This window comes from Microcaecilia unicolor, chromosome 13 (genome assembly GCF_901765095.1).
Source record: "Microcaecilia unicolor chromosome 13, aMicUni1.1, whole genome shotgun sequence".
Lineage (NCBI taxonomy): Eukaryota > Metazoa > Chordata > Amphibia > Gymnophiona > Siphonopidae > Microcaecilia > Microcaecilia unicolor.
The window spans coordinates 81,758,393-81,771,647 of NC_044043.1; the positions used below are offsets into that span (position 1 = coordinate 81,758,393).

General features: G+C 40.9%; 1 protein-coding gene across 7 annotated transcripts in view; it reads right to left on the reverse strand.

Moving 5' to 3' along the window:
- Window positions 1–13,255, reverse strand: part of NPHP4 (nephrocystin 4) — a 205,788-nt gene that overhangs the window by 99,705 nt on the left and 92,828 nt on the right. For all 7 annotated transcript variants that reach the window (XM_030222550.1, XM_030222549.1, XM_030222546.1 and 4 more), the window contains one exon: window positions 84–139. In XM_030222550.1, the coding sequence (XP_030078410.1) occupies window positions 84–139 (56 nt within the window). The remainder of the gene's footprint in view (window positions 1–83; window positions 140–13,255) is intronic.

Sequence of the window (13,255 nt, forward strand, 5' to 3'; positions counted from 1 at the left end):
GAGTACATGATTATATTTTCATATCACTAGGAGGAATTTTTTTTTAAAGTACATTTTACATGGGATTTATACTGCACACTTACCGCAGGCCCAGGTTGAGACTCCGGAGGAGAAAATGAAATCTGAGTTAAGGATTTTGCTAAGAGAGAGAGAGAAAAAAAAGTACTGTAAGATTTTTTTTTGAAATGTGTAAGACACTAATTGCTAGGATTCATTAAGATTGCAGCCTTTTTATAAGAGTTGCTATTGCCTTGCTTACTTTCGAACTTCTCCTATGAGAACTCTATTTTTAGGCTGTACAAGTTTTAAGTATTATACATTATATATATTAAACTTATACATTTTGCATATACTATAACACCTCATCCCATAACCATGTACTATTTCGTGGTGAGTTTATATATGCAAAATAGTAATCCTTAAATCAAACACCTTGTGCAGCAAGTGTGCATAAAAGTTACATTTTTCAAAGGAAATGAAAAGTACATGGATGTATGTACACCAATTGGGGGGGGGGACGACAATCTTATAACTGGCTAGTGTAGTGTCTCCTAAATCTGGTCCTGAAGGCACCCCAGCCTGTCAGGTTTTCAGGATATGCACAATGAACATTCATGAGAGAAATATGCATGCACGCCCCCTCCACTGCATGCAAATTTCTCTCAGAAATATTCATCATGGATATCCTGAAAACCTAACTGGCTGGGGTGCCTCCAGGACCAGGTTTGGGAACCACTGGGATAGTGAATATGGCCCACTCCCCATTGTTTATCCCTGGGGGTACGTATCATAGAATCATGTTACTTTCTGAGGTCCTATCAGCTCCTCGTCACCTGGTTGGACCACTCTTGGAAAGATGATGCTGTGCTAGATAGATCTTTGATCTGACCCAGTGTGGAAAATTCTTATGTATTTGGAAAATACACATGCATTTTTGTTGGTTATACATGCATACTTTCACATTTTATAAAATCAAGAACTCCATTCCAGTTCTGCCCCCAGGAATGCAGTTGAGGCAGGAAGGCAGCCCTTGATTGACTGTCTGAAAGAGGAAGTGGGCGGTAGTTATCACTTGCTTTTTTTTTGTTTTTGTCCAATAGAGACAATAAGCAGTCTGCTTGGGGGCAGTGGGCTTTATTACTTGCTGTTTATTCTTTCCAATCCTACAGACCTACATTTGTTTTGCCTCGACAGTAGGGATACCAGTCATAACCTCAAAGAAAAGGACAGAACATCTTCATAATCATTGGAACCAGATTTGAGGCTTTCTTTCTATGGTAGTAATATACCAGACAATCCAAGTCATAAGGGGATCATCTCCATCTCTTACTCGGCTCAGACTGCCACCTCAGGTGAATATCTCTCACCTGCATAGAGGCCCGATATATCCAGATGCATTTTGTGGAGTACTCTGCCTGCTCTATTTTCTTGGAGGTTCCCAGGCCTTTCTATGCTTCCCTGGCTCAGAATCAAATTGGTCCTGTGGAAACGAGTACTGCCATACAATCAGCCTCAGTGGGCTCCGTGCATTAACTGCGTAATGGCATACAAGAACAGATACCCCTATTATTTATTTATTTGTTACATTTGTATAAATAGGCAGCACTCGGATTCATGTTTTGTGCAAGTCCAACACCACAATGCTAGTATATTTTCTGTGACATATCTTGATATTGTGAAAGACATATTTGGCACAGATCCTATCACTTCTGTGTAATACTTTGCACAATAGCTTATGCCTTCTACATAAGTTGGTTAACAGTGATAGCCACCACAGACTATGAGCACTCTCCCTCCTCAGACCTGTATGTCCTGCACAGAGAAACATTCATTCAGATCCCTTTATCTTGTTCATTTCTATGTCATACTTCAAGGGTGAGCCTGCTCAAGATTCACTTCTGCTATCCCCGGGGGTGTCCAACCTCAGTCCTCAAGGGTCACAATCCAGTTGGGTTTTCAGGATTTCATAAATGAATAAGCATGAGATCTATCTGCATGAACTGCCTCCACTGTATGCACATAGATCTCATGAATATTTGTTGTGGAAATCTTGAAAACCTGACCTGGCGAGGGCTGAGGTTAAACACCCCTGTAGTATCCTTTCCTGTTTCTATCTCAAGTGAAGCAAAGGTAAGGAATGGTCTACAGGATTTCCATCTGATCCTTCTCCTCCTTTACTACAGAGGTAAAAAGACAGAGATCAGCCTATGTGAGTGATTCTTACTTATTCTAAGCAGCAGATTCTACCAGACTGCACTCTAAGCCTCTACACTTTGCAGATTACTTATCCTACCCTGTATGTGTATGGAGGGGGCAGGGTTCAAACCTTCCTACTGCCTTGGCAAAAGACCATTCAATAGCCATCCTTTGGATCAACTGTTATCATGTAACCAATCTCTTTCTGGCATTCCAGTCTTTTCTAGGAGGAAGTCCACCTTCTACTCTAGGCCATCAAGGGCCACAGAAAATATTCCTCCACTGGAGATGGTCTCTAATCAAGGTACTTTCTCGTTCCAAAGAAAAAAAGGAAGTATATGCCCTATAGTACACCTAAGAGAACTGAACTGTTTCCTCCACAAAGGAAAGTTCAGAATTCCAATGTATCATTCTTACAAGATCTTTTATTTTTTTATTTTTTAATCCATCCTCTGCCATTACAAAATCTTCCCTTTTGGCCTCTTTTCAAGCCAGGGTGTTTTGAACTCTCTTGTGGTGGCAGCTGCACATCTGTACAAACATGCACTTCTGATATTTCCAAATCTGGATGTCTGATTTCTAGTGGCTCAGCCAGAGCCTTAACTCTTCTAAAGGAAACAATTGCTTTCCTTCAAAGGTGCCGCATTAAGTCCGGGCTTAGTGTGTGGTAAAATCCTGTGTAAAAACACCTTAAGTCCAGATTCTATCACACGTTAGAAAAAGAGCCCCTAAGCTGTACCCGCGGCAATGGAGAGTTAAGTGGCTGCCCAAGACCTCAAAAAGCTATAGAAGGATTTCAACCGGGCCTTTCTGGTTTTCATCCTGCTGCTAACCATTAAACTACTCCTACGGTGATTGTATCTGGTTTTTTGAACTGCATATTGAAAACAATTATATTTAAAATGAAGAAAAGAATGCAGGTGTGGCATTTACACTAAATGAATACTGACGGAGCTCCTTTATATGATGATCTTTTAATTTCATTTAAAAAATATTATACATATACCATATTATATACAGGATTGATTTTTACATTGACTTTATGACTTCTCTCGAAGCTGGTTGTTGTTTTGTCTTTGTGAAATAAAGAATGAGAGGCATCTTTTTGGACATTTCACCTAGCCACCCTGTTATGAAATTATCCCCTATATCCCCTCCTCCCATCTAGCTAATTATTTAATCCACTGGATTCTCATCATTTCTTTGAACAGCAGCATAGAGATTTAATAATCAAGCCTCCTGATATAATACAACAACCATTCAACATTTTTCAGACCATTCCTACAGATATCAAATCCACACTGCAGAGTAAAGACCCTTTTGGGGAGCAAAAGAAAATTAAACTGTGAAATTTATGTTCAGAAGTAACAACATGTTATAAGAACTGAGCTAAATCTTGTCTGCCGACATGGATGTTGCAAACCACCTGGTTCAGCTGTTGTACCCAAGAGTATAAATAAAAAGCCATTTTATTGCCTTTGTAAAATGGGAATACACGTATATAGGGAAATAATAAAATGTTGCGTACATTAATAGGGCAGAAAGGCACCTATTTTTAGCCTGTGTCTTTATAACAACTAGCACAAATTTTGCAGAAAATGCACTTAAGCATGGTCCTGCTAAAAAGTGGTTGGAAATGTACATGTGTACAATCTGATTGCTCGTATTTTATAAAATAAAAGGGTAAAAGGTAAAGAGTAATGGATTTGATATACTACCTTTCTGTGGTACAACAAAGAGCAGGCATTTTTTCAGTTCCTAGTGGGCTTATAATCTAAAGCTTCTGTACCCGGGGCAGTGGAGGGTTAAGGTGATCTTTTATTAAAGTATAGCTCGAGTTATCTGCAGCAGGTCCCATTTTATTCCAATGGGCCCTGTGCAGATAACTTGAGCTAATCTTTAATAAAAGACCCCTTAAGTGACTTGCCCGAGCTCCAGTGGGAATCAAACCCAGTTCCCCGCATGCATAAATCACAACTCCTCCCATGCTTCACCCAAATTCTATCCCTGAACACCCCTACCATCCAAGTGCATACCTACTTCCACCATATATACTTTTAGTCAGGATCTAATTTTATAGGATCCAATTTACATGGATAAATCAGCATTTTATGTCCCAAAATGGTGTATCAAGTTATGCTCATAGGGGTCCTTTTACTAAGGTGCACTGAAAAATGGCTTGTGATAGTGCAGGCGCGGGTTTTGAGTGCGCGCCGATCCATTTTTCAGCGTGCCTGTAAAAAAAGGCCTTTTTAAAATTTATTTTTGCTAAAAATGGAACTGCAGCAAAATCAAAATTGCTGCGCGTCCATTTTGGGTCTGTGACCTTACTGCCAGCCAATGACCTAGCGGTAAAGTCTCACGCGGTAACCGGGCGGTAATGACCTATGTGCGTCAAATGCCACTTGGCGTGCGTCCGATAAGAAAAATTATTTTTTGGCCACGCATACTGGATGCGTGCCAAAAATGAAATTACCGCGGCTTAGTAAAAGGGCCCCATAGAGTTTTGGGCTACCCAGACCATGTCCAGTGCACAGCCCCTCAAAATCTATGCATCGCCTACACGGTGCGTTTGCACCTATAAATGTCAGGCAACTGTTTACAATGACCTCCCTGGTCTACCCGTTGATAGTTCAATTGAACACAGTAGACTAGATTCAGTAAATCGCACTGATGGAAAAATTATGCGTATGCAGTATTCTATCAAGGGCGTCCGCACTTTATAGAATAACGCCTAATCCGTGCCTAATTAAGTCACCTGCTGAAAGCAGATGTAAATGCCGGCGCCTAAATTAGGCACGGGTCAGGCGCATTCTATGAGCGCATATAATTCATAGAAACTCCACGAAATGCCTCCCTAAAAATGCCCCCCCCCCTGAAAATATGCATATTAGGATTTACGCTCAAATCATTATAGAATATGATCCATGCGTAAATCCTAATTAAGGCCAATTATTGCTGCTGACTGATTCACTAATTAATAAAGTTGCACGTGCAAATCGACAATGCATGCTGATTGATTTGAGCGTGCAGCTTTAGTTGCCATATATAGAATGCGGGGGAGTGTGACTTAATGCAGTAAGCCTTCATATAATGATAACTTAAAGTTTAACTTGCTTTTTACAAATCTTGTTAGTCAAACCTGATCTCCAGCTTCTTCTGTTCTAGCTGAATGAGCAGTAAAGTATGAAATCAACTATCAAAAAAATGTACATAAGACAACAGCTGACAATTTCTTTGAATACAGATTCACCTAAAATGTCAAGTGAGAAGAACTGGGAAGATGCCTGCTTCAGAAGAAGGCAAAAAAACAAACAAACCCAGAAAACTCATGAAAGAATGCATCTGTGAAAGTTTGTGACATGTACAGTTCTGATTTTATCAAATCTTTTCTGATTTATGTAATTTTTTGTCTATATTTTGAAATTATTGTGTTAACAGATGAATCAAAAATGTGAAGACCCTGGGCATACATATGTAAGGAGTTCACATTTTATTGATGTTTTACCTCAATGCAGGTGTAAACCGAAACATGGCCAAGCTGAGTTTTATAAGATCACAATTCACAATTTCTTAAAAGATTTCGAAAGGCAAAATATTTGTGCTTTGTTTTTACTTTTACATATACATTTTATATTCTTTGTGCATAACTTTGAATTTTATCATTTGGAATAACATTGGGAAACTGAAGTTGAAGGTTGCATAGAAGTGGTAAAGTGGCTGAAGGGTATGGTTGAGGTTCCTCATTAGCTCACTTGGGGGCCTTTTCACAAAGCTGGGAAGCACTAATGCATGCTTACCACAGCAAAAAAGGTATACCGAAGGGCGTGCTGAGGCAGTCCATGATAATTCTGCCATTTGCGCGTGCCCTACCCATGTGCTAAAAAATATTTTTTATTTTTTGGTGCAGAGGACGTGTCTGGGGGCGGAGAGTGAGAGTGTTCTGTGCTAATCGGTTAGTACAGCTACATTGCCACATGCTAACCAATTAGCACAGGTTTGGCATGTGAGTCCTTGCAGCCTACAAAATAGGTGGTGGTTGGGGCTCATGTGCTAATGGCGATGCGCTAAAGAGAACATTAGCGCATGGCCATTATTCTTTTTTAAATCGATCATTTTACCCCAACAGTAAAAATGGAATGACAAAGCGAAAGGGTATGCTCAGGGTATGCTAAGGCCATTTTTACCGCTGCTTAGCAAAAGGGCTCCTTAGTATCTCTCTTATTTCTCTGTCCCGATATCTTGTAGAACTAACTTATTGTTCTGACGGAGTGCAGTGCCTGAATACTCTGGGATCCCTAGAAACAAAGTCGAGCAGGGACTGTCTCTTCATGTTCAAGTGTACAGCGCTGCGTACGTCTAGTAGTGCTATAGAAATGATAAGTAGTAGTGGCCCACTTAATCTGCCCAGTTTCCTTCCCGATACAATGGGGACCCTATTTAAGGTGAACAGAAAGCTAAAGAAGGAAATCGGGCAAAAGAGATGAGTCTAATGATGATGTTATTTTCAGTGTTTTCATGTTTCATTTTGTTATGAGCAGCCTACTACCTGGAATGATTAGCACAAAAGTAATCATCATTTATCTGCAATGGGGGAAGTATAATCGAGTGCTTCCATGCTGCATCTTGGCACCCAAATGGAGGAACTCAGTTATAGAACAGCCCCCATCCCTATAGTCTCGTGAAACTGTCATGGGAAGTCCTGGCAGCCATTTTGTCAGTGGAGCCAGTTGGGCAGGAGCAATAGGGAATCACTACTGTCCATTCTAGACCATTAATGATACAGTAGGCCCGAGGGAGGGGGGGGAACAGGGGCTTGGGTCTATGTATGGTTCTGAAAGAGGGGATTGGGCCTATGTGTGGTTCTGAAACAGGAGGAGTGAAAGCTGCAAGATGCACAACACAGTTCCAGTTTCAGCCAAATATTGAATCGCAAACTGGTTGGCTTCTGCTTGGGTTTAATATATGCATATACTGGCTTTGTAAAATGGGGACTTGTTGTGGGGGGCGTTATCAACATGGGTTACTGTTAAGAGAGTTATTTTACTACGTCGTGCTATTTTAGCACAGGGTTTCATTGCATAAAATGGAATCCTGTGCTAAAACAGCACATCTTGGGCTACCATTAAGACAGGTAATATCACATGTTGATAACTTCCCCCCTTAGACATGTATGAAAGATAAATGTTTAAGTGGCAATATATGCATGTATCAAATGGGAAATAGAGCTTGTAAAATGAGGGCCATAATAAACAATAGTATATATTAATAAGAGGCCTGTTTTAAGGTAGGGACTAAAATAATATATGTACATGAGATTTTCAAACAATGCCACTGTAGAGGGTCAGCAAACTGGGTTATCAACTGGGGTACCAAGCTGGAGGAGGGTAGGAAAGGGAAGTGCTGTTCTTACTCCTGAAGTCTGTGTGGTTCATTAGTCATATTTACTTATTTATTTAGATGTTGCTCACACCTTTTTCAGTAGTAGCTCAAGGTGAGTTACATTCAGGTACTCTGGATATTTCTCTGTCCCAGGGGGGCTCACAATCTTGGTTTGTATCTGAGGCAATGGAGAGTTAACTGACTTGCCCAAGATCACAAGGAGCAGCAGCGGGATTTGAACCGGCCACCTCTGGATTGCAAGACCGGTGCTCTAACTACTAGGCCTCTCCTCCACGAGCAACATTCTGTGTAGAATCTCAAGTAGTACCTACATTCCATGTAGAATCTCAAATAGTAGCAACAGAATCTCAAATAGTACCAACATTCCATGTAGAATCTCAAATATTTATTTACTTATTGAGATTTTGCTCACACCTTTTTCAGCAGTAGCTCAAGGTGAGTTACATTCAGGTACACTGGATACTCTGTCATAGGAGGGCTCACAATCTAAGTTTGTACCTGAGGCAATGGAGGGTTAAGTGACTTGCCCAAGATCACAAGGAGCAGCACCGGGATTTGAACCGGCCACCTCTGGATTGCAAGACTGGTGCTCTAACCACTAGGCCACTCCTCCACTCATATGTCCGAACTACACAGAAAGCAGTTTATGGGAAGAAGGGCAGAGGCACCAGAAAAAGGAGCAGTCCGATTAGAAAAGGTGCAAAGCAGAAAGCAGGGAATTTTTCAGGGCAGACTTTGCTACCGTTCATGCCGCAGTTGAATACCTGTGCACTGCAAGATGCTCCATGGAAAAATAACTTGCTGTGGTCGGTATGGAGGCAAACGGGGTGTTTATTTGTTTTAGTTGAGCAAAGGCAGCTTGGAAACACTCTGATGTGCTATTCAAAGAAACCTTTTGTTCAGAAGAATGCCCTGTTCTCAGTGAAAGCAAGTAAATCTTTTGATGGAAAGAGAAAAATGGTAATTATTATTTCTTCTGGAAAAACTATAAATAATAATATACTAGCAGTCGATAACGAGGAAAGAAGGGGAGCTGGTGGATGGAGCATCAGTTGACAACAGCTTTTTTTAGAGACCTCTCCTACATGTCTTTTACATATTACACGCAGTGCGGAAGGAGCTGCCCACACACATACGGCTTAATTAGCCGAGATTGGATAACAGAGCCGCGGAGCTGGTGGTTGGGAGCCGGGGATAGTGCCGGGCAGACTTATACGGTCTGTGCCAGAGCCAAAGGTGGGAGGCGGGGATAGTGCTGGGCAGACTTATACGGTCTGTGCCAGAGCCGGTGGTGGGAGGCGGGACTGGTGGTTGGGAGGCAGGGATAGTGCTGGGCAGACTTATATGGTCTGTGCCAGAGCCGGTGGTGGGAGGCGGGAACAGTGCGGGGCAGACTTATATGGTCTGTGCCAGAGCCGGTGGTGGGAGGCAGGGATAGTGCTGGGCAGACTTATACGGTCTGTGCCAGAGCCGGTGGTGGGAGGCAGGGAAAGTGCTGGGCAGACTTATACGGTCTGTGCCTGAGCCGGTGGTGGGAGGCGGGGATATTGCCGGGCAGACTTATACGGTCTGTGCCAGAGCCAATGGTGGGAGGCGGAGATAATGCTGGGCAGACTTATACGGTCTGTGCCAGAGCCAATGGTGGGAGGCGGGGATAGTGCTGGGCAGACTTATACGGTCTGTGCCAGAGCCGGTGGTGGGAGGCGGGGATAGTGCCGGGCAGACTTATACGGTCTGTGCCAGAGCCAATGGTGGGAGGCAGGGATAGTGCCGGGCAGACTTATACAGTCTGTGCCAGAGCCAATGGTGGGAGGCGGGGATAGTGCTGGGCAGACTTGTACGGTCTGTGCCCTGAAAAAGACAAGTACATATCAAGGTAAGGTATACACAAAAAAGTGGCACATTTCTTGGGCAGACTGGATGGACCGTGCAGGTCTTTTTCTGCCGTAATCTACTATGTTACTATGTAATGTGATTTCCATCAGAGCCACTCTTAAAGAGGAAGATAAAATAGTGTATTAAAACGTTTTTCAACCTAAGGATAAAATGATTTTTAATTTTAAAATGTCTAAAGTTAACACTTTCCTCCATGTGTCCAAGACAACCCAGGTGTATAGGAGACAGTTTTTGACTCTGAGGGCCCTGTTTACTAAGGCGCGCTAGCGTTTTTAGCGTGCGTGCTAACGCGCTAATGTTTAGCATGTGCTCAAAACGCTAGCGTGCCTACAGTGCGGCTTAGTAAACAGGGCCCTGAAGGTCTAAAGTGTTGCAGCTGGGAGCCACATTTTTTCTTGGGTTTCCTTGCAAGTGTGCTATTACTATCAGCGGAATAGATAAAACGTTTTTTGACCCACTGCAACTGTAATCTTTTTCTTACTGGGGAAATAAAGCAGACAGGTAGTTGTTATGTGTTATGATTTAAATTGATTGGGATTTAAATATAGATTGAAGCCCAAAATATTACTATTTCTGAGATAAGTTTCTTCTGCCTTCTTTGCTCCTTGATGTGAACTATAGTAACTACTATATTCTTTGTTTATAGCTTATAATATTGAATATTTTCTTTAATTGTGCTTTGACATTTGAACAATAAAGTGGAAAAATAATATATTAACAGTAACAGCTTTGAATTGAAAACACACAAAAAAGAGGCAAAGGAGGAACACACGCATCATACAAAGAAAGAAAGGGTATGAATAAAAGATATAAAATGTATATTAAAATAAAACAAAAAGATTTTTATTTAAGATTATTAAAGCAAAAATAATTCTAATCACATAAAAGCTGATGTGGCCATGTTTCAGCTTATGGTTGCATCAGGGGTAAAGTGAAAAGAAAAATGTGAACCACATGCATATGCCCATCCAAAGTATTTAGATCATTGCTCTGTCAACACAATAAATGATATCAAAATCCACAAGTGAGACAATATTTAATAGAATTAGAAGTGTATTCCACAGATTATCTATTTCATTTATAACCCGCCTATTAACTAGGTGGTTAATAAAATACAACACAAGACAAAGTAATATTATTACATAAACAAAAACATAAATTAAGAAAATATTTCATAGCAGTACTCAACTCCTAAGTGTGAAGGCGTATTTGTGTGTTCAAGTCTGTTTTGGAATTGTTTGAGTTCTTAGGAGTTCTCAAACAATTCCAAAACAGACTTGAGCACACAAATACGCCTTCACATTTTTCTTAAAGGTACTAAGCTCTTAATAGCTGCAAAAGTAACGGCACTTTGTTCCATATTACTGCTTCTAGAAAACACAATGCAGTATTAGCAGTACCAGTATAATGTAACTGAGTCACTGAAGGAACAGCCAATTGTGCATTTTCAGAGTGCAAAGATCAATTAGGCTCATAATGTTACAAAACCTGAGATACGCAAGATGATACCAAATCATACAACGTTTTGAAAACTAACAATAGCTTAAATTGCGCCCTGTAAGAAACAGGGAGCCAATGCAGTGCCTTCACTGAGGGGCCCTTTTACTAAGCTGCGTAAGCATCTACGCGCACCAAACGTGCGGCAAAATGGAGCTACCGCCCAGCTCGTGTGGTCATTTCATTTTTGGCGCACGTCCGATACATGCGTCAGGAAAATAAATTTTTTTTTTGGCTGCACGCCAAGTGCCATTTGGAGTGCGTAGGTCCTTACCGCCCGGTTACCACGTGAGACTTTAAAGCTAGGTCAATGTCTGGCGGTAAGTTCTCAGACTCAAAATGGACGCGCGGCAATTTTCATTTTGCCGCATGTCTATTTTCAGCAAAAAAAAAAGGCATATGTGACTTAGTAAAAGGGCCTCCGAATCAACTGCAAAGCTTGAAACTTAGCCTGAGACATCCCTAAATAAAGAATATTACAATAGTCAATACTTGAAAGTATCAAACTTTGAACCACAGTCTGAAAATCATATGCCATTAAAAAAGGTTTACGTTTCCTCAAAACTTTCAGTTGGAAAGAAACACTCTTGCACCAACTCAAACCCTTGTGCTTGCAAGGACAACTGTGAATCAATTATGACACCCAGGCTTATAAGCTGATCTTTTATGGGAACCACAAAATCACCAAAGTTAAATGGAGCATAACCCCCATCAATACAATTTATGCTCACAACCAGAATTTCCGTTTTAGAAATTTTCAATGCCATAATAATATAGTAAATGACAGCAGATAACTGAACGGTCCATCCAGTCTGCCCAACAACATCTGAGCGGCTGAAATGCGGAGAACCTGGGGAAAGGAAACTATGTTTTTGCATCCAGCTCTGTATTTCTCGCAAACATAAGTTTAACTTTACACAACCAGAGAGAAAATCCCTGTTACAGGAAAATAAAACCCCTGTATAACGTCTGCATATAACCTAAATCCCACTTGCAGTTCCCATAAGACAGCACATAAAGCAGTCATATACAAATTAAATAACAACGTTGACAAGGCAGAACCTTCTGGAACCCCCATATGTACTTAATAAACATCAGACACCAAACCTTCCCAACTCACTTGCATAGTATGCCCAGACAAATAAGACACAAACCATTCAAACACTACTTCCCATAAGCCAATCTCCTATAATCTCTCAAGCAAAATACTGTGATTGTCAATATCAAAAGCAGAAAAGATAACAAGTGATACCATGCTACATATATTATTGTCCAATCCCTTTCTTAGAACATCAAAAACAGACAATAAAAGAATCTCACAACTATGCCCTTTATTTTTATTTATTTATTTATTGCATTTGTATCCCACATTTTCCCAGGCTCAATGTGGCTTACAATATATCATGAATAATGGAGATATGTAAGAAATAAACATTTAGTATTATAGAAGGAACTTGGGTAACATGATAATGTTAAAGCAAGATATTAATATAACAAGCAGATAGTAAAGACAATTCTGGGTATGTGTGAAGGAGTTCATATTTGTTGGTCTTTGTGGTATGTCTTGTTAAAGAGATGGGTCTTCAATAGTTTGCGGAAGTTGGTTAGTTCATGGATCGATTTTAAGTTACGCGGTATGAAATCCATATTAATGGGCATCTAGTACCATATGACAATCCACATATTCACGCAGTTGTTCGAGCACACTTTTTCAATTATTTTAGAAAGAGCAAGCAAAACAGAGATTGAACGATAATGTACAAGTACCACTGGATCAAGGCCCTCCTTTAAAAATAAAAAAAAGGGTTTCACAGTTGCAGTTTTCAAACAAGAAAGATGATTTTCAGATAAAGATCTATTGACAACCTTACCCAAAATAGGAACAATCTTTTTCCCCAATCCTTTCAAAACCAACAAGGGGCATGGATCAGACAGAGTTTGAGTATGCTTCAAAAATGTCTAAACATTCAACAATTCTGAGGAGCTAACCTCAAAAAATGTCAACATATGAACCTGATACAAAACTGATTGACTTTGAATATAGGCGCCAAGCCTGAACCTTGAGGGCGTCCTACAAACACCGCGCCGGCTCAGCAGCGCGGGAAGGAGCTAAGATGGTGGCTGTTCCTGCCAAAATCGGGACCGCAGTTGGTACACCCGGCTGCGAGGTAGTTTCAGCTGCAACAAAGCCTACCGCAGAAACGCCCGTGGTTAATTCCGGAGGAGTGGAGGACAGAGGCTTTGGCTCCTCACAGAGCCTGCA